The sequence below is a fragment of the Geotrypetes seraphini genome, chromosome 2 (genome assembly GCF_902459505.1).
Source record: "Geotrypetes seraphini chromosome 2, aGeoSer1.1, whole genome shotgun sequence".
Classification (NCBI taxonomy): domain Eukaryota; kingdom Metazoa; phylum Chordata; class Amphibia; order Gymnophiona; family Dermophiidae; genus Geotrypetes; species Geotrypetes seraphini.
The window spans coordinates 419,564,099-419,584,447 of NC_047085.1; the positions used below are offsets into that span (position 1 = coordinate 419,564,099).

Below are 20,349 nucleotides of genomic sequence, written 5' to 3' on the forward strand. Positions count from 1 at the left end.
ACTCATAGAACTTCCCAAAATCCCAGGTCATATATACAGTATATAGGTAGATATTAAATAGTCAGATATAACAGAACTTTATTTTAAAAATACATGAGTTCTAGTCTTTCACAAAATTTCAGTACAGAGGATTCTAATGCATCTAAATTAATTGTTCTGCTGTTGTCAGTATAATATATAATTAAACTTCCATCCTGTAACTTGTTTGGCATTTACTCCCTACACTGATAATACAATAAGGTTGTTCACATTTTATTTTCTGTAAATCTTTTCTGAAACATAAAGGGGTTCATAAGGGTGCATTGAAGCAATGGGAAGAGGCAACATTTTTCATTTAAAAGCAGCCAAATTCAGAATGATTAATGACAATGGAGAAAGCATTTATTTAAAAAAAAAAAAATTTAGACCGTTCCTTAATCTTTTTTTATGAGAAATAAATATTGAATGTTTCTCAAACTATCATCTTCTTCGCCACTTTCATCATTGTGAAGTAAACTGTCATGGGATGCTGCTGCACTGACCTTATCAGAATACTGATACCAGCAAAAGGGAGATAACTGTTGTGAGCTAATAGAACAGAATAATAAGGAATGGGGACAGGAAGCTGCTGTCTATGCATTGGTTGACAGTTGAGAAGAGTGTGGTGCAGTGGTTAGAACTATAGCCTTGACACCCTGAGGCTATAAGTTTAAATCCCGCACTGCTCAAGTCACTTAATCCCCATTGCCCCAGGTACATTATATAGAGTGGAAGCCTGCCGGGACAGTTAGGAAATAATATTTGAATACCTGAATAATTTGTAATCTGCATAGAATTGTAGGATATGCGGAATATAATTTCATTTATTTTTTAAACACAAATTTTTAAGTGGTTGCATTGAAATATAAAATGTTATATGGGTTGGGACCTGAAGGTTTATTAATATATTTATCCTTTCCAGTAAATAGGATTGCATCTCGTTTCCAGCACTGCCCCTCCGAGCAAAATGTACCTGCATGCAAGTCTACTGCTAGCTGGGATCTGGTATCCGAGGTGATACTGACAACTTTGCAGGCTGCTTCCAACCTGACACCCTTAGCCTTTATCGATGGTGGACTGTGATAAACAAAACCGGGCCATGCTCCAAGGGCATTTGGTGGGACTGTTGGCTATACATACAGCATCAGCATCAAGTGTGCTTGAGCCAGCCATGTCATTTTGTTCAGCCTATTCTGCGAGGCCTTCAGCCTGTGATACAGTCCCCGATGTTGGCACCGCTTTCAATGTTATTGAATGTACGCATAATATGAAGTGTTTATTCATGGATACTTTATTATAATATCAGAGGTTTTTCTGGATCAGTGATTGGAACCGACAAGACTTGATGCATGTTTTTTTTTTTTTTTTAATCAAGCAGGTTTTGAGATCCTTTTCCTCTCTGCTACACTTGCTGATGAAAGCTCCTTTTGAGACACTGGACTGGACACTGTGCCCTGAAGTACTTGACCTGGAAAGCTGTGTTTTTGGTGGCTGTTACTCCAACTCACAGGGTCAGCGAGCTCAGGCCCTAATAGTGCATCCAGCTTATATTAAATTTCACCATAACAGAGTAGTTCTCTGCATGCATCCTAAGTTCCTTCCCAGGGTAGTGTTGGAGTTCCATCTTAATCAGTCAATTGTCCTGCCAATGTTTTTTCCCCTCAAACTTCATACTTACAGTGCAAGATTTTCAATACAAGTATTTATCCTAACATGACATATAGTGAGGATCTAGTACCAATATGCATTTCTTTGTAATCCATCGGCCGTAGGCAGGGGAGTTAGGTGAAGAGGTATGTTTTTATTGCTTTCCTAAAATTCAGGAGTCTTCAAGGGATCTGATCTTTGGGGGCAGTTGATTCCAGTGGTTTTGTGTGGGTGGGATAAATTTCCCAAATTTTTATAGGTATCATCCAATCCAGTGTCTCAAAAGGACATTTTCCCTCCTGCTTCTATTCTCTATCTCCTCCAAATCAGCAGTTATACTTTTGTGATCCAAATGGCTCTGACAAGCAGCCTCCTCCACTACCACAACCCTCTGTTCTAGTTGTCCAGCACAAGTATTGCTCACTGCCATTTGATGGAACAGGTTAGAAACCTCACTCTGAAGTCCATTTAATTTCGATGTAGTCTCTTTCAGCAATTCTTTTATTATAACTAATAATAATAATAACTTTATTTTTGTATACCGCAATACCATAACAGTTCAGAGCGGTTAACAGAGTAAGAGACTGTACATAGACAGCGATGTTACAAACAAGACAATCAGCTTAACTTAGCAAGTCAGGAGTAGTTAGGATATCCGGAGGCATATCGGAGATACAAGGTAGGGAGGGAGTCAGAGAAATTTATCAAAGAGATAGGTTTTGATTGATTTCCTGAAAGTTTGGTAGGAGGGTGAGTTAGAAATGAGAGTGGTTAGACATTTATTTCATTTGCCTACTTGGAATGCCAGAGATCGGTCAAGGAATCTCTTGTATACACAGCCCTGTAGGGACGGAAGGCAAACAGGTGGGCATTATGTGTGCAGGTGGGGCCTGAACATTCGAAGTGATCCGACAGGTAGATTGGAGACGAGCCTGTTAAGGTTTTGAAGCAGAGGCAAGCAAATTTGAAGATGATCCTTGCCTCCATCGGCAGCCAGTGCAGTTTTTTGTAATAAGGGCTTACATGATCTGATTTTTTGAGATCGTAAATGAGGCAAACGGCAGCATTCTGAACGATTCTTAGGTGTTTGATGGTTTTTTTAAAGGATCCCAGGTATATAATATTGCAGTAATCTAGGATGCTTAAGATTAGTGATTGGACCAGCAGTCAGAAGGAGAGGAAGTCGAAATAGTGTTTGATGGTGTGAAGTTTCCAGAGGGTACCAAAACATTTTTTAATCTGAGCATTAGTATGGACTTCGAAAGTCAGGCATCGGTCCAGGATGACTCCAAGGATTTTGATAGTGGGGTTAATTGGGTAGTCTAACCCGTTTAATTTCAAGGAGGTATTTGTTAGCTTGTTGGTGGGACTAGCCAGGAAAATTTTGGGTTTTTTCTGGGTTCAGTTTTAATTTGAATAATGTGGTCCATTGTTCTATCTTGGTGAGGATGGAAGAGGTGAATTGTTCAGTCTCTTGTGTAAGAGAGGTTATGGGAATGATAATTGTGATGTCATCTGCGTATATATACGATTTCAGTTTTAGGTCAGATAACATAAGCATGCGGTAATTTTTCAGCTAGCGCGCGCTAATCTTTTGCGTGTGCTAAAAACGCTAGTAAAAGGAGCCCTAACATTTTTAGCAACACACACACATTTATGAGAAGTTGTAGTGGGCAGGCCTCTTAATTTTCTGCAAAGACTATACAGTGGTGCCTCGCATAACGGCCGCCTCGCACAGCGAACGCTGCGCACAACGAACTTCTTGTCTTGATCCGTACAACGGACTTCGTTTCACACAGTCGCCCGAGCTGCATCGCTTAACTGGCGCTACATATTTTAAACCTCCCCCCGCCGCCACCGCATATGTTTAAACCTCCCCCCGCCGCCACCGCATATGTTTAAACCTCCCCCCGCCGCCACCGCATATTTTTAAACCTCCCCCCCCCCGCCGCCTGGGCCTGCGCTGATCTCTGAATGGCTGCAGTCAGCTCTCGCGGGACTCACAAGAACTAACTGCAGCCAGCTCTCGCGGGACTCACAAGAACTAACTGCAGCCATTCGGAGATCGGCATGGGCCCACACAGGCATGCAGAGGAATTGCTCCTGATCTCTGCGCTTCTGGCCTGTACGCCACTGGCTGGGAAAGATGGGAGGAATTAAAAAAGGTACTGGGGAGTATGTGGGGGGTGATTATAATACACAGCAAGGATCAACAAAACCCCTGTCTCCCCTCCCCTTCACATATATCCCCTCTATATCATGCTAACAGCTCTAACAAGGTAAATTTATCTTTTTTTATGTCATCTTAGCATATTTTATGCTACAGAACGAATTATTTTTTTTTACATGTATTGTTATGGGAAAACGCGTTTCACATAACGAACTTTTCGCATAACAAACTTGCTCCTGGAACGAATTAAGTTCGTTGTGTGAGGCACCACTGTAATTGTTTTCGCTGATAAACTGCAGTTTTAAAACCACTGTTCCCTCTAAGCCAGGGGTCTCAAAGTCCCTCCTTGAGGGCCGCAATCCAGTCGGGTTTTCAGGATTTCCCCAATGAATATGCATGAGATCTATGTGCATGCACTGCTTTCAATGCATATTCATTGGGGAAATCCTGAAAACCCGACTGGATTGCGGCCCTCAAGGAGGGACTTCGAGATCCCTGCTCTAAGCTGAGCAGATGTCCTCCCCTTCCAGTTCTGCCAGTGGAGGATGCTGTTTCACTGTTGCATTTTCAGTAGTGAGAGACAGACAAGCTCTGTCAGAATCCAGGGAACCTTATTGTTCCTAGCGTTTGAAAACCCAATATTGAAGCACCCCCCCCCCCCCCCCCCCACTCCCCCACTGGCAGCAATGCAGTTGGAAGACTGCTCATCTTAGAAGGAACACTGTCTATAACTGTTTTTGTATTTTATCATGCCTGATGTGTATCCTGTTTCAGGGAGGTAACTTACCATGCGAGCATTTTAGTTTAGTCATGCGTGTATGCAAAGCATCACTGCTTTCTGAAGGCTCCAGTTCCTATTAATTTCACTCTTGGTTGGTAGTGCTGAAATTTGAATTGCTATAACCAAGGTTGGCAGGCTTGCCCCCCTACTTGACTTTCTTTACTGTATATATATCTGATTTAAATTGCTAATTTAACAGGTATCAAACACATTCTTGTAAATTTGCTCTTTTCAGGAATACAGTGCAGGTTAAATAAATCACTGCCATAACTCTTGAAAGAGTACATTTACTCCAGAGCAAACCAAGCATCCAAACCTCTAAAGATTAAAATGAATGGCATTCTTTTCTGCTAAAAAGTCTGTGCTTTATAAGATGATGGCCAAATTGTAAATTTTCAAAGTTTTTTATTTATTTATTAGGATTTTTTAATATCCTTTATAAAGGGATTTACGCATGACAGTGTACATTTCCTATAGAGTATATAGTGGCTGAAGAAAGCCACAGAATGATGGCTGAAATGTCAGTTCTTTCTATATAGATGCGGCGAGACCCAGAAACCTGCTACAATCAAGCTATCCCATTCTTCATACCTCCTTTTCAAGCCTTTTCTTAGCATAGTCTTAAGTGTTTTGTTAAAACGTTCGACCAGGCCATTGGCCTGGGAGTGATAGGCAGCCATAGTAACATGCTTAATAGCAAAAGATTCCCACAGGGTTCCTGATTTAAAGTTGACCGGTCGGTTAGAATCGCCTTTTGGGAACCCTATCTCGCAAAACAGCTTAATGAGCTACCCTGCAATCACTTTTGTGGCAGTGCAGCGTAGGAGTATAGCCCACAGGAATCTTGTAGTCCTATCCAGAATGACCAATATGTATAGAAACGCACTTGGCTACAATATCCATAGCCAACTTGGTGGTCAGTTCAGTCACCACTGGCAAAGGTAACAAAGGCATGGGGTCCAGATGTCTCTCTGACATTTTATGACAGTAGAGATAGCTTAAGCAATACCTCTGTACCTCCCAGTATACCCCTGGCCAATAAAATTTCTCTAGGATCTGATTGAGAGTATTACAGTATACAATACAATAGTGTCTTATATACCACAGTTCTCTGTGGTTTACAATAAGAGTTAGATCAAGTTTTGAAGTTACATTTTTAGAGAGTGTGGTGATTCTTGGGAGGAAGGATGAGGATGAGAAGGTGGTTATAGGGAGAAGAGATATGTCTTTAGTTTCTTCCTGAAGTCCAGGTTTGTGGTGGGTTGTCGTAGTTATATTGGCAATTTGTTCCAAATGTGGGGAGCTTGGTATTTAAAGGTGGTCTCAAACATCTTCTTATGCTGTATGTTTTGAGGTGATAGGAGAGGTAGTTTGAAGCATTATGATACACATGAATTGAAAAAGGAATGTGGCACTTTGATATCAGATGTAAGTCCCTCCGAGTTTTCTGCATAGATCACTTTATGGACCATGCAGGCTATTTTTAATTAGATTCTCTTGTTCACTGGTAGTCAATGCAATTGTTCTAAATAGTGGGCTTGCCCTCTTCAGAATACAGCTATAAAAGTTATTACTAACTCAAAAAAGTTTGAACACATTACACCCCTCTTGAAAAACGCCCACTGACTGCCGATTCTGCTTAGGATAACTTATAAACTAGCGCTTCTGACATTTAAAATCCAGCAATCACAACAACCTATTTTTCTTGACAGACTGCTGTTGCCTTATGCTCCTTCAAGAACACTTAGATCAGCGGAACAAAATCTTTTAACAATTCCATCATTGAAAATCATATATATCAGAAGAGCGGAGATTTTCTCTATAACAGCCCCACAAATTTGGAATCGTCTTCTGTCTTTTGTAAGAGAAGAAAAACAGTTAGATAAATTTAAAATTGTTCTTAAAACTTTTCTATTTAATGATGCTTTTCAGAATTAGGTTCTGAAATGGTTGATATTATCCATTAACAGTGATAGATAGACTCTCTAAAATACCAGAAACTAGCCTTATAAGGCTAAAAACCCTTCCCTCCCTTAATGTTTACCTTGACTGTCTCTTTGCTTTTAAAAATTGTAATTCTCCTCCTTTTTTTCATTGTGTTTCTTGTAAGTTAGTGTTAACATAAGTATTGTTTATATGTCTTCTTTGTATGTATCATTTATTTTAATGTAAATCGCTTAGAAATTATATAACCGTTTTATCAAATTTTTAATAAAACTTGGATTCTTTTTGAGAATTAGTCTTGCGGCCATGTTTTGTAGTAGTTGGAGTGTCTTGCATTCTTTTTTCTGTAATGCCACCGTATAGTGAGTTGTAGTAGTCCAGGTGGGGTATTAGGACAGATTGTGCTACTGTCCTGAAGCTGATCTCTGTTAGAACTGGCCTAATTTCCCTTAGTTGTCTCATCTTAAAGAAAAATTTTATCACTAGTGAGTGATATGTATGTTGCACATTAGATTTGAATCAAGTGTAACTCCCAGTACTTTGGAGGAATTTTCTATCTTTAGCTTCTCACCTGTGAATAGTTCTAGTTCTGTGCTTGGTAGAGAGGTATAATCTCCGAACCATAATATTTTTGTTTTAGATTTGTTTAGTGTGAGGAAGTTTTTCATCGTCCATATACTTAGGACATTGATAGTGGTTTTCAGGTAATTTAGGGTGCTATATAGAGAATGAAGATATTGTCAGCAAAGGAGATGTAGGTTATTTTCCAGCATAGGAAAGTAGGTTATTTCCCAGTGCTCTTAGGTAGATGTTGAATAGCACAGGTGATATTGGTGATCCTTCTGGGGCACCGTAATTGGCTTTGCATGGTTAGGATCCCTTGTGTTCCTTCCTAACTTCAGTTGTTCATATTTCTCAAGAGCTATGAAAACCATTATAGCACCATGCCTTGAACTCCTAGTTTGTTTAATTTGCAGAGATATCAAATTGTTTGCCTCTGATAATTTAATTTCTTATCTTGGACATTAGCTCGAGTAACAGGGATTCAGTGCTGTATGTAACCCTTTGTGTCTGGCTAAAGGGTGATGATGAACTAACCTCACCACTAGAGCCAGGAAATCTTGGCGTATCACTAACTGCTTTTTGACTGTCTCATCTATGGGATCCATTGTCTCTTGATTTAGGATCCCTTGATCTTATATTTAATGGGGGTACTCCAATAGAAGGCCCCCCCCCCCTCAGCCTGTTCATAGGTTTGCTTTAATGTGGGGTTATTCCTTTGCTGTACCGCAAAGGAGGGGAATTTCTCCATCACCTCGACCAAAAAACAAGGCATACCCTCTCTACCCTCACCCATTCTTTGGCTTGGGCACACTTTTTCTTTTTCCCCCTCCTGATTTAACTTACTTCCCCATCAATTACATCTCCCTAGAATTCCCCGAACACCTCCCCCTTTGTGAGCGAGTGGCTACAGCTCCCCAACAGCCCTTGATGTTCTAGGTAAAGTGAGACCAATCCCTACCCAAGACTAACTCATAAAGTAATTTGGGAAGGATGGCCACATTCATGCAACCTTTAAACCAGTGGTCTCAAACTCGCGGCCCGGGGGGTCACATGCGGTCTGCCAGGTACTATTTTGAGGCCCTCAATATGCTCCGGAGATCTACAGCCTTCCTATCTCCCTCTCCCTTCTACCTGCTTCCGGCCACATCCCCTGCTCCGCGGCTCTCTTCGGCAACTCAGCAGCAGCGATCGCCACAAACTTCTGACGTCGGGGCCTACCCTCTGCGAGTCCCGCTTGTTTCAACTTCCTTTTTCCACAAAGGCGGGACTCGTACAGGGAAGGCCTCGATGTCGGCAGCTTGTCTTGATCACTGCTGCTGACGAGTTGCTGAAGAGAGCCGCGGAGCAGGGGGGTTTTGCCAGGTGCAGGTAGAAGGGAGAGGGCCAGATGCAGGACTCGTGGGTGAGGGAGCAGAAGAGAGAGAGAAAGAGAGAAGGGAGGGAAACAAAAGGAAATATTTCATGCTGGGCTGGGCCGGAGTGGAGGGAGGGTGGAAAGATTCTAGCTACAGGGTGCAGTAACAAAGGAAAAGGGGGGGAAAGCTGAAAATGGAGATAGTGACACAAAGAAGAGAAAGGGTAAGCAGGACCTACTGAATAAGGATAGAGATACAGAGGGGACATGAAGAGGAGGTGAAATAGAGACATAGAAGTAATGCTGAAAAAGTGTGTGGGGGGAAATAAAGACATTGAAAGGGCAAATGGTGAACATGGCGTAAAGATAAGGACAGAGACAAATGAAGATTCTGAAAAAGTGGTGAGATAGGGATATAGGTGAGATGGACACAAAGAAGGGTGATGCTGGAAAATAGGTGGAATGGTAATTCTGACAGACACAGAAGGGAAATGCTGGATCAAGGAGAGATGGGGCTCAGGCTGGATGGAATGAGGAGAAATGCCTTGTTGGCCCGGAACTTCCTCTCCTACGTCAGAATTGACGTCAGGGAGCGGAATGCTGGTCAGCGCAACACTTCTGCAGGGAAAGCTTGGGACGGCGGTGGCTTGGGGGCTGTTCCCCGATTGCGGTGGCAGCAAACCGAGTGGCTTGGGGGACGGCACGGAGACAGAAAGAAGGGGGAACAGGGAGACAGAAAGAAAAAGTTGGGGGAGAGAATGAGGTCTGGAGGAGAGGAAACATACAGGAGGCTGAAAGAAAGGAAGAAAGATTGGATGCACAGTCAGAAGAAGAAAGTGCAACCAGAGACTCATGAAATCACCAAATAGCAAAGGTAGGAAAAATGATTTTATTTTCAATTTAGTGATCCTGTATATAGCATTAAGATAAGAAACAATATATGCAGTGTTAGATTTGTTTTATAATGGTTTTGCGGCTCCAAGTTTTTTTTTCTTTTCGAAAACGGGTCCAAGTGGCTCTTTATGTCTTAAAGGTTGCAGACCCCTGAGTTAGGGGAACCATCTAGGCCTCATAATACAGTATACACATTGGGTAGCCTCCTCCACTGAGTGTACCTCTTGTTTTATCAGCCACCCTCGCACGTCTCTAGGAACAGCAAACAAGAACTGTTCTACAGTTGTATTTCTTACATTATCCAGTCAATTGTCTTGCCTTCCGGCTCCAGCCACTTATAAGCCAAGTCTCTAAGTTTTTAGGCTATGGTGCAGGGCCTTTCTTCCCTCCCAGAGGTCGCCTCACGAAACCTCCTCTGATACAGGTTCATGGTAAGGCCCAACCTGCCCTTAATAGCCCTTTCACAGTTCTATAGTCCCCAGGTGGGTGGGTGGGTGGTAATGCCACTAGAAAGGGGAAGGAAGGGAGAATGCCAATAAATAGCAGAGAGTGGGGGGTTGGGAGTTCTAACATAGGATAGATTACTTATAAACCTCATTCCTTGCCTCACTCTTTTCTTTAAACAAAGAAAAATCCAGTCATACGTTCATGCGCCAAAAGTTATTTCTTGAGTATTAAAATTCCTTCATCTGAAATGAGAGCATGGCGAGAGCAAATCTGACAAAGAAGATCCATAAAAAAAAAAAAGAGTAATAGGTGTTTAAAAAAACATAAAGAAAACAATTAGAGCTTGATGCAATAAAACCCATGCTAAAAGAGACGTTTAGATTGCATGTACTAAAAAATGTAATGTGCACATTAAAATGTCACTTAAATAAGTGATACAGAAAAAAAACCAAACTGAATGTGTGCATGGTTTTATTCCTGATAGCATGCTTTCACTATTAGAGGGGTCATATTATGAAATCTTTACTGCACTTACAATATTTTTTTACATGAAAAAAAATGGCTCATAAAATTGTCTGGGGTAGATAGATATCTAATCGAATCGAATCTTCCATTTGTGAGTAGTAGTAGGGGAAGGGGGCATGGTGAAGCAAGAGGAGGGACTTATAAGTAGGGGGTTCTATACAGAAACTAAGACAGTTAATTGTCAAAGAGGTGAGTCTTCAGGTTTTTTCTGAATGTGGTGTATGTCTCTTTCCTGATAGCTTCTGGTAGATAGATAGACCTAAAATTAAGCACACTAGAAGATAAACTTAGTTTTATATAATTTGAATGCAGCTTTTCCTTGGATAAAACGGTGATGTGCAAATATTTTCTAAAATGCATAGCAGGCAAGGGGGAAAGGCTACACCCCCCTGCCCAAGTCAAGAATTTGTACAGCTCTTTTGGCAACAGATTTGGGAAAAGATCCAGAAACTGATACATGTAAAGTACAATAGGAAATGATACTGAGGTTTAGGAGCAGTTATTAACCATTGTGACAGTTTTAGCAATACAAAGGATTTTTTCATTTCTGAAAACATGGTGATCAATTAAATATTCATTTCTGGTGAACATTTTATGTTTTATCTATATGTATATGAAGTGAATAGGGCAGAAAGGAAGAGGAGAACTGTGTCCTTAAATTTTGGGCCCAAAAACTTTATAGAAAAAAAGAATGAATAGAGGTATCTCCACACATAAAGGGAAGATTTGATAACTGTCCTCTATAGGAGAGAAAGGGGAAGGGATGGGGGTGAGGGGAGAAAAGGAATTTCTTTATGATAGGATCTTTATAAGGTAAAATCCTTGTAAAATTTATTTTAAAATATATATACCGCATATAACTATGCAGTTTCCATATCACATATATAAAATCTTGTTTTCCTGTGATTACCACATATAACATAGACATGTCTAAACAACATCATTAATCATCCCTGTTGTAAACAGGACTAGAGCACAAATCAATGAATTCAGAAATACAATCAAACTTTAAATCAAACATTGCTATTAAAAGAGTTCTAAAAGGCAGTTATCAACTGAAATATACCTTAGCATAAGAAGGCATTGGCATATAACTGAGTTTTCAGCATTTTCTTAAAATTCATCCACCCCACACAGAACCGCAGGATACCAGGCAAGGCATTCCATAGTTCTATGCCAACCACAGATAAGAACATAAGAATTGCTGCTGCTGGATCAGACCAGTGGTCCATTGCGCCCAGCAGTCCGCTCACGCAGCAGCCCCCAGGTCAATGACCTGTGCCCTAACCGAGACCAGCCCTACCTGCGTTCGTTCTGGTTCAGCAGGAACTTGTCCAACCTTGTCTTGAATCCCTGGAGGGTGTTTTTCCTTATAACAGACTCTGGAAGAGCATTTCAGTTCTCAATTCTCTTTGGGTGAGGAAGAACTTCCTTACATATGTACGGAATCTATCCCCTTTTAACTTTAGAGTTTCAAGTTTTATTTATATTTGATTAATAGCTTAATTTAAATTGTTTCTAAGCGAATTACAATATATAAAAGGGACATATAATTAAACATAATACTAAAATAGGAAATAACATAAGATATTATAAAACTAGCAATTTATACAATAAATACAATTTAAAAAAAAATGGGAGAATTTACATAACAAATATATAATGAGCTAATAAATTTATACAATAATGAAAAAGATATCAACATAAAAAAGAAAGAATTAGGAAAAGAAGAAGAAAGAGAACGAGGAAGAGCTCAGAAGTAATTTATAAGTTAAAGGCATCCTTGAATAAAAAGCATTTTAAATTCTTTTTAAAATCGCTTAAGTTATTTTCATCTCTTAACTGTAATGGTAATGAATTCCAAAGTTGCGGTGCTGATACAGAGAACATATCTTGTCGGCGGGTTCCAATAACTTTTAAGGAGGGAATCGTTAAGAGTTTATGGTTGGTTGATCGTAGAGAACGTGAGGTACTATATGGAATAAGTACTTTATTTATGAATTGGGGCTCATTAGTGTCAAGAGTTTTGAATGTTAATAATAAGATTTTATAAGTAATACGATGATTAATGGGGAGCCAATGAGATTTAATCAGAAAGGGAGTGACATGATCATATTTTTTACCCTCTCGTTCTCCCTACCTTGGAGAGGGTGAACAACCTGTCCTTATCTACTAAGTCTATTCCCTTCAGTACCTTGAATATTTCGATCATGTCCCCTCTCAATCTCCTCTGTTCGAGGGAGAAAAGGCCCAGTTTCTCTAATCTTTCACTGTATGGCAACTCCTCCAGCCCCTTAACCATCTTAGTCGCTCTTCTCTGGACCCTTTCGACTAGTACCATGTCCTTCTTCATGTACGGTTACCAGTGCTGGACGCAGTATTCCAGGTGAGGACGTACCATGGCCCGGTACAGCGGCATGCTAACTTTCTCCGATCTGTTTGTGATTCCCTTCTTAATCATTCCTAGTATTCTGTTCGCCCTTTTTGCTGCCGCCGCACATTGTGCAGACGGCTTCATCGATCAGTACTCCCAAGTCTCTTTCCTGGGGAGCCTCTACAAGTACTGTCACGAACATCTTGTATTCATGAATGGGATTTTTGATACCGACATGCATTACTTTACACTTATCCACGTTGAACCTCATTTGCCATGTTGCTGCCCATTTCTCGAACATGGTTATGTCGCATTGCAGATCTTCACAATCCTCCTGCATCTTCACTACTCTGAATAACTTCGTATCGCCCGCAAATTTAATCAATTCACTCGTCGTACCCATTTCCAAGTCATTTATGAATATGTTGAAGAGCACGGGTCCAAGTACCGAGCCCTGCGGCACCCCACTGGTGACGTTCTTCCAGTCTGAGTATTGTCCATTTACCCCCACCCTCTGTTTCCTATCCGCTAGCCAATTTTTAATCCACGTGAGTATTTCACCCTCTATTCCATGGCTCTCAATTTTCCGATCCTAGCATGCATAGTCAACATTCTACCCTCCAAACTTAATTTCATCCCATTTACATCGCTAAGCTCTCTTCTCGGTTTATAGATCTCAAATAATTCTTGTAAGATCTTTGGGGAAGCATGATACAATGTCTGATGTATAATCGCAATAATCTTAAACTGCACTCTTTATTGCATAGGTAACCAGTGTAGTTTCTTCAACACAGGAGTTATATGGGTACTTCTAGGAACCCCTGTGATTAATCTTGCAGCGGAGTTGATAAGCATTTGCAAAGCTCTTAACTTAAATGTTTGTGTTCACTGATTACTCATGTATTCTGATCATTGTTACCTGTGAGTATACTTTATATGTGAGGTAAAAATAAAGTTTTTGAACTTATAAGAATGCAGTGATTGTAAGGACAGACTTTCAGATGCACTATATCAGGCTTGTCCAAGTTCAGTCCTCAAGGGTTGCAAACAGGTCAGATTTTCAGGCTACCCCTAACGAATATACATGAGAGAAATTTGCATGCAGTGTAGGTAATAATTTTCTCTCATGCAAATTCATTAGGGTATTCTGAAAGTCTGACCTGTTTGTAGTCCCTCATGCCTGAACCTGGATAAACAATAAACAAAAGATGTCCAGGTTTCAGGAAACCAGGACGGAGAAAGAAGAATCAGGAACTAGTATGGCAGAAGAATAGAAATTTATTAAAAAGATATATGTACAGTATATATGTGCAGTTCTAGTAGCACTACCGAAAGGACAAATTTTAGTAATAAAATTGAAAAAAAAATCATCATCTGAAATACTTGTGAAAAAATCTGATATTTTTTATTTGTTTTAATTTTTTAGGGTTTACTTGTTGCAACTATATTCTGCTTCTTCAATGGAGAGGTAAGTACATGTTTAAATTAGACAAAATAAATCATATTCAGTTTAATTTGTCCTAATAATTAATTATGCAGTATGTTATAGACCAGTGGTTCTTAAACCTGTCCTGCATGACCCCCAGCCATTCGGGTTTTCAAGATATCCCTAATGAATATGCATGAAGCAGATTTGCATGCCTTTCTGCCTCATGCATATTCATTAGGGATTTCTTGAAAACCTGACTGGCTGGGGGTCATCCAGGACAGGTTTAAGAATCACTGTTATGGACCAAAGCTGTCTGATAACTGCATATTCATTTCTCGAAGTCTAAGCAGTGTACAAGTAAGTATTAATACTGAACTCTGAGTTCATAAATTGGGGCTTGCAGAATAGCACACTTGTTGGATTATTACCCTGTTAAACTGTGACCCTTGTTTGAGTTCCCTATTATAAACAATTTTTATGCCACCTTGGATGATAAACATTTACAGCAGGGGTTCTCAACTCAGTCCTCGGGCTATAACCTGCCGGTCAGATTTTCAGGATGTCAACAATGAATATGCATAAGATAGATTTGCATACAGTAGGCATAGTGCATGCAAATTTATCTCATGCATATTCTTTATGGGTATCCTGAAAATCTGACTGGTTGGTGTGTCATGAGGACTGGATTGAGAACCCCTGCTTTAAATGTTTATCATCCAAGGTGGCACAAAGATTGGTTAAAATAGGGAACACAAACCAGGGTCTCAGCTTAACAGGTGGCACAGTGGTTAAAGCTACAGCCTCAGCACCCTGAGGTTGTGGGTTCAAATCCACACTGCTCCTTGTGACCATGGGTAAGTCACTTAATCCCTCCACTGCCTGAGGTACGAGGGTCATTTCATAAATAATGCACATTATTTTCTTAAATTTACATGGTTGGGGTTTTTTCCAAGTATTTTTTTACAATCCTTCAATATAGTCTCTCTGCTTTGCAATGACTGAGTCCCAATGTCTGGGAAGCTTCATAATTCCATCCAAGACACCGTTTTTGTTCAGTTGCTGAATGGCTCAGGTAACGGTGGAAAATAGCTCTTCCAGAGATGCAAAATGATGTCCATGCATAAGTTGTTTCAACTTTGGAAAAAGGTCGAAGTCTGGTGGACTCATATCTGGACTGTAGGGAGAATGAGGTAACACCTCCCAGCCGTATTTGCGTAGTTTTTCAGTGACGACATTCCCTATGTGCGGGCGAGCGTTGTCGTGAAGAATGAATGGCCCAGCCAAGAGCAACTGAGGTCGGGTTTTGTGCATTTTTTCTGTGCAATTTTTGCAAAAAATCACGATAATACACTGCTGTGACACTTCTTCCACATGGAACTTTGTCTGTGATGTTGATTTCGGCCTTTCTGGTCTTGAATCATCATCTATGCTCACACGGCAACTCCGAAAATGAGTTGCCCGCTGAGAAACTATACTACGGTCCACTGTTAACTCACAACAAACTTCACGTAACGCACTGTGGATTTCTGACAGGTTTTTGCCACGTAGAGTTTCAGTCTTAATGTACGACCTCTGCTCGTCAACAGACACAGTACCCAAGACACCTGCAGCCTCCATTTCCCTCACTTGTCACAGCCACACTATGTACACTACAGAGCTCCTAAGCACACTTCCTGCTGCTTCAAGCACTGAAGTGAAAGTGAAACAAGGTTTATTGCAATTGCATCATCCACTCCCCAATGTTGCCAAGCTATGCATTATTTATGAAATGACCCTCATATATTGAATTGTAAGCCCACTGGGACAGACAAGAAAAAATTTTCTTGCACTTTGTTGGCCTTGTTTCAAAGAGTCATGTAACAATTGTTTGGTTTGTACTGGGTTATGTTTTAAAAATTTGTATGTTTTAAAAATTTTCAATAAATAATATTATTTTTTTTAAAAATGCTTAAGTACCTGACTAAATTCATGTAAACTGTTCTGAGCTTCCTTGGGAGAATGGTAAAGAAAATTGAATAAATAAATAAATTAAACAGGGTAATAATCTAACAACTCTGTGGTACTTTTACATATGGTACCTCAAAAAATGCTTAGTTCTATGAAAATGCACATTCACATTCACATACATTTACCACCTCCTTTACTAATGCGTAGCATGGGTTTTAGTGCCAGCAGCGGTAGTAATTGCTCCAATGCTCATAGGAATTCTATGAGCATCGGAACAGTTACCGCTGCTCCCGGCGCTAAAACCCGTACTATGCATTAGTAAAGGAGTTAGTAGTGGTATGTTCAAAACTGAAGGAAAAAGGATCTCAGAAATCCAAACCATAGACTAGTTAACTGTCTATTAGCTATCAATGGATTGTGATATCTTTCATTGATCCTAAAAAACGTTCAAGAATTTTCAAATATATACTGTACATTTTCTAAATTTTTTACTTCTCAATATGTGATCCCATTCAGGAAAAAAATGTTTTAATAAAAAGTGAAAAAACCTTTGGCAATACAAACACTTATATCCAAATGATATGTCTTGTAAATTTATACCATTGGCACACAATATAAGCAGAGAAATTCAAAGTAATGGCTTGGGCTCTTCTAGCACTCCATCATATAAAAAAATTCCATTGGGTGCAGCACTCCCTATAGTCATAAAATGCTAGCAATCTTCAATTACAGTAAAACCCCGTAAGATCGTGGTTCGCAAATCGCAGACTCAGTAATATGTGGTATTTTCCGACCACCTCTTCCTGGTACTAAAGTCATGGTTACACCAATCAGGAGCTGCTTTGACACACTATCTGGCGTATCAGAGCAGCTCCTGTTTGGTGTAACCATGACTTTAGTACCAGGAAGAGGCGGTCAAAAAATGTGCCTGGCTTCATAGGTACAATTTAAGCACCCGCCGGCACCCCATCTGCCCTCTCCTGCCTTCGATCAGCTGAAAAACCGTTTTGCGTTTTTTTGAAATTCGTGGGGGTTCCTGGAATGGAACCCCCATGAATTTCGAGGTAGTACTGTATATGCCTACTCAGATGTTAACTAGATTCATAGCATAAAATGATTAAAAAAATTATCTTAATCATATCATTCCCTGCTCTCTCCAAACTGTGTGTGAACCGACGGGAACCCATTTTGCCACTTTGGCTTCATCTGGGTTTGTGCTGTTCAAACAAACACATTCCTAAGTGTACTGTGAAGACTCTCCTGAGTAAAAATGTTGAGCATGCGTTGTTTTAGTGGAACTGTGCATTCAGTCCTCCTCCCAGTGGCTTAGAAATTGAGGAAGCTTTGCCTTTAGAAACATCAGATTTTCTACCAAATCTGATATTAGTCATGAATGTTATGAATTCACAATGACCACTGTCATTAAGAATGTGCATTCACGGAGCATTCCATGTGCTGGGCAGGTCAGAAACGATGGGTGGCTTTGACCAGGTCTACCTAGGCTGTGAACTTGTAGGCCCAATACGTCAAAGAATCTGTGACCATGACTTCAGTTATCTCAGCAAGGTATAATGTCTTAGAAATTCATTTAAGTGTGTTAGTTGCAGTAGGCTGATGCTGCTATTTGCTGTTTATTTCTGTAGCTAGAGCTTATGTCAATATGGGAGACTGGTAAATAGCATGGGGGGGGGGGAGATTGGCAGCTAGCAGAATAATTATCTGATTACAGAAATCCTTCGCATAAAACTGGAATGTCATAGTTGTACTAGCAGCCAGAGCTGTTGGACCTTTCCTACTTAGAAATTTCTCTTCAGCTTGTCTAGTGAACTATGAGGAATTGAGAGACATCATTTGTTTCTCTCCACTAAGGCTTCTGCAATCTTTATCATTTGCATGCACGTTGATACAAATGTTTATACGGGTGATTTACATGCATTTCAAATGTTTAGGTGACTAAACAACCAAATGTGATACTCATTCTTGTGGTCACGGCCAGAATGCTGAGTTGCATTAAGAGGGGTATAACCAGCAGAAGAAAGGAGATGTTGATGCCCCTGTACAAGTTGTTGATATAAGGCCCCCAGTTTTGGAGGCCAAATCTTGCTAAGGACAAAAAAAAATTGGAAACAGTTCAGAGAAAAGCAACAACACTGATATAGGGTGTGCGCCACAAGATGTGGAACTTGGGACCTGGGTTGGCCACTGTTGGAAACAGGATACTGGGCTTGATGGACCTTCTTACTGCCCCCAGTTTGATAATTCCTATGTTCTTATGTATAAAGAAAGACTTGATGACCTGAACATGTATATTCTGGATGAAAGGAGAAATAGGGGTGATATGATATAAACATTCAAATATTGGAGAGGTATTAATATACAAATAAACCTTTTTCCAGAGGAGGGTAGGTGGTAGAACTAGAGGACATGAATTTAGATTTCAGGGGGACCGACTTAGGAATAACGTCAGAAAGTACTTTTTCACAGAGAAGGTGGTGGTGGATGCCTGGAATGCCTTCCCACTGAAGGTGATAGAGACACAAACCAGGGATGGAGTTAGAAAATGTATGAGACAGATACAAAGGATTATTAAATAGAAACATACTACTTGACAGATCATCAGCTATAACTTTGTTTATGAAGTTCAGAAGTGGCACTTAATTAGCAGCTCCAGCAGTAGGGACAAACTTCTATGATCTGTATCCTGTATGTGAGAAAACAGATCAGGAGAGGCTGGAGTAGGTTTTGACGGCACCTTGGTAGCTGGGGAAGTAGAGCCAGTAAATTAGGTCAGGATAACCCTGGCTTAATATACTGGCACCTAACTTGAGTTGGGCGTCGCTAAGCACAATTCTATAAACAGCGTCTAACTTTAATTTAGGCGTCGTTTATAGAATCAGGCCCCACATGCAAATATTCCGTACGTAAAGGGAAACAAAGGGAAAAGATCATTAATACTCAACAGTTCTGCGACAGACAACTCTTTGTATGCGTATAATGACTACTGACAACCCTTGGCAGCAGGAACATTGCTCACTGGATTTTACAGACGCATAGAGGTGACAGCCCATTCTCGGCGCAACTTACAGTTTAGCAAACCGAAGAATGCTAAGAACAGAAAGAGGACAGATGAGCAGTAAGGAAGGAACTTGAATCGTGAGTGTAGTCAGGGCATTAGTCCTATGTTTATCCAGCAAGCTAACCAGCCACCGGACATGGACCCTCAAGCTCAGTTCTGCCTATAACCTTCAGTAGCTTAAAAGCTGCTGATTACCGCGGGCTGAATATTACACCCATCAGTGTTCATTTTTCCTGATGCTGTCACAGATCGCACTATCACTTTCAAGAGGGACATCAATCAATGGGAGATTAAGGAGAGGGATACCGTCCCTAATCCCTATGGTGGGGCGCTGGTGTATAGGAGCACTTTACTGAAACCTAGATGTCTCCGGTAGCAGGTGTAAATATGTCCACATCAGTCATTGTGAACAAAGACCCACATTTTCCTTCTGAAATGAGGAAAATGGGATTTTTTTTTTTAGGTCACCCATGACATACCCAGAAGCATTTTCCCTAGCCAGATGCACATTTTTTTCAATTTTAGATGTGTATATCCCAGTTTAGTAAAATCGCAACTTAATTTATACAATATTAAACATCTACTTGCCAATTTATTAAGTCTAAAACCTGCTTTTAAACTAAACAACTTAATCACTTGTAGATACATACACCTATGTACAATCAATTTGTGGAAGTAAAACAGTCCTGTGTACATACAGTATGCACAAACAAAACCATGAAATATGTATAAGCATATGAGAAATAAAGATATAAAAATCACAAAGATTTGTTTAAAATGAAGACTTGGCCATCTAGGTATAAGTTGCTGTACTTTGCCTTTAGAACAGCGGTTCTCAGCCAGTGAGTTCACAACACATTAGTGTGTCATGAGCACCCCACGAATGTGTAATAGGGCTAGCAAAAAGTACTGCAGCAGCTACATGGCCATTCAACTTTTGTTTTTAAGCTTGGGGTCACCACGACCTTCCCCCACCTCCCTCCACCATTGCTACTGCATCTCCAGACCAAGTGCAGCAGCAGCAGCAGCAAAACAAGGTAAAGCCATCATGGGGCTGCACTCTGCATACACGTAGCTGCGATGACCATTCAAAAGCGCGCCAGACTTTGGCGTGCCGACAATCCCGCTGCGACATTTACACACAAGACATATGCGTGCTGCCACTTCTGCTTTTAAGTC

At 40.4% G+C, this 20,349-nt stretch overlaps 1 protein-coding gene across 10 annotated transcripts in view; it reads left to right on the forward strand.

Moving 5' to 3' along the window:
- Window positions 1-20,349, forward strand: part of CALCR (calcitonin receptor) — a 587,401-nt gene that overhangs the window by 550,566 nt on the left and 16,486 nt on the right. For all 10 annotated transcript variants that reach the window (XM_033931114.1, XM_033931117.1, XM_033931112.1 and 7 more), the window contains one exon: window positions 14,145-14,186. In XM_033931114.1, coding sequence (XP_033787005.1) covers window positions 14,145-14,186 — 42 coding nt within the window. The remainder of the gene's footprint in view (window positions 1-14,144; window positions 14,187-20,349) is intronic.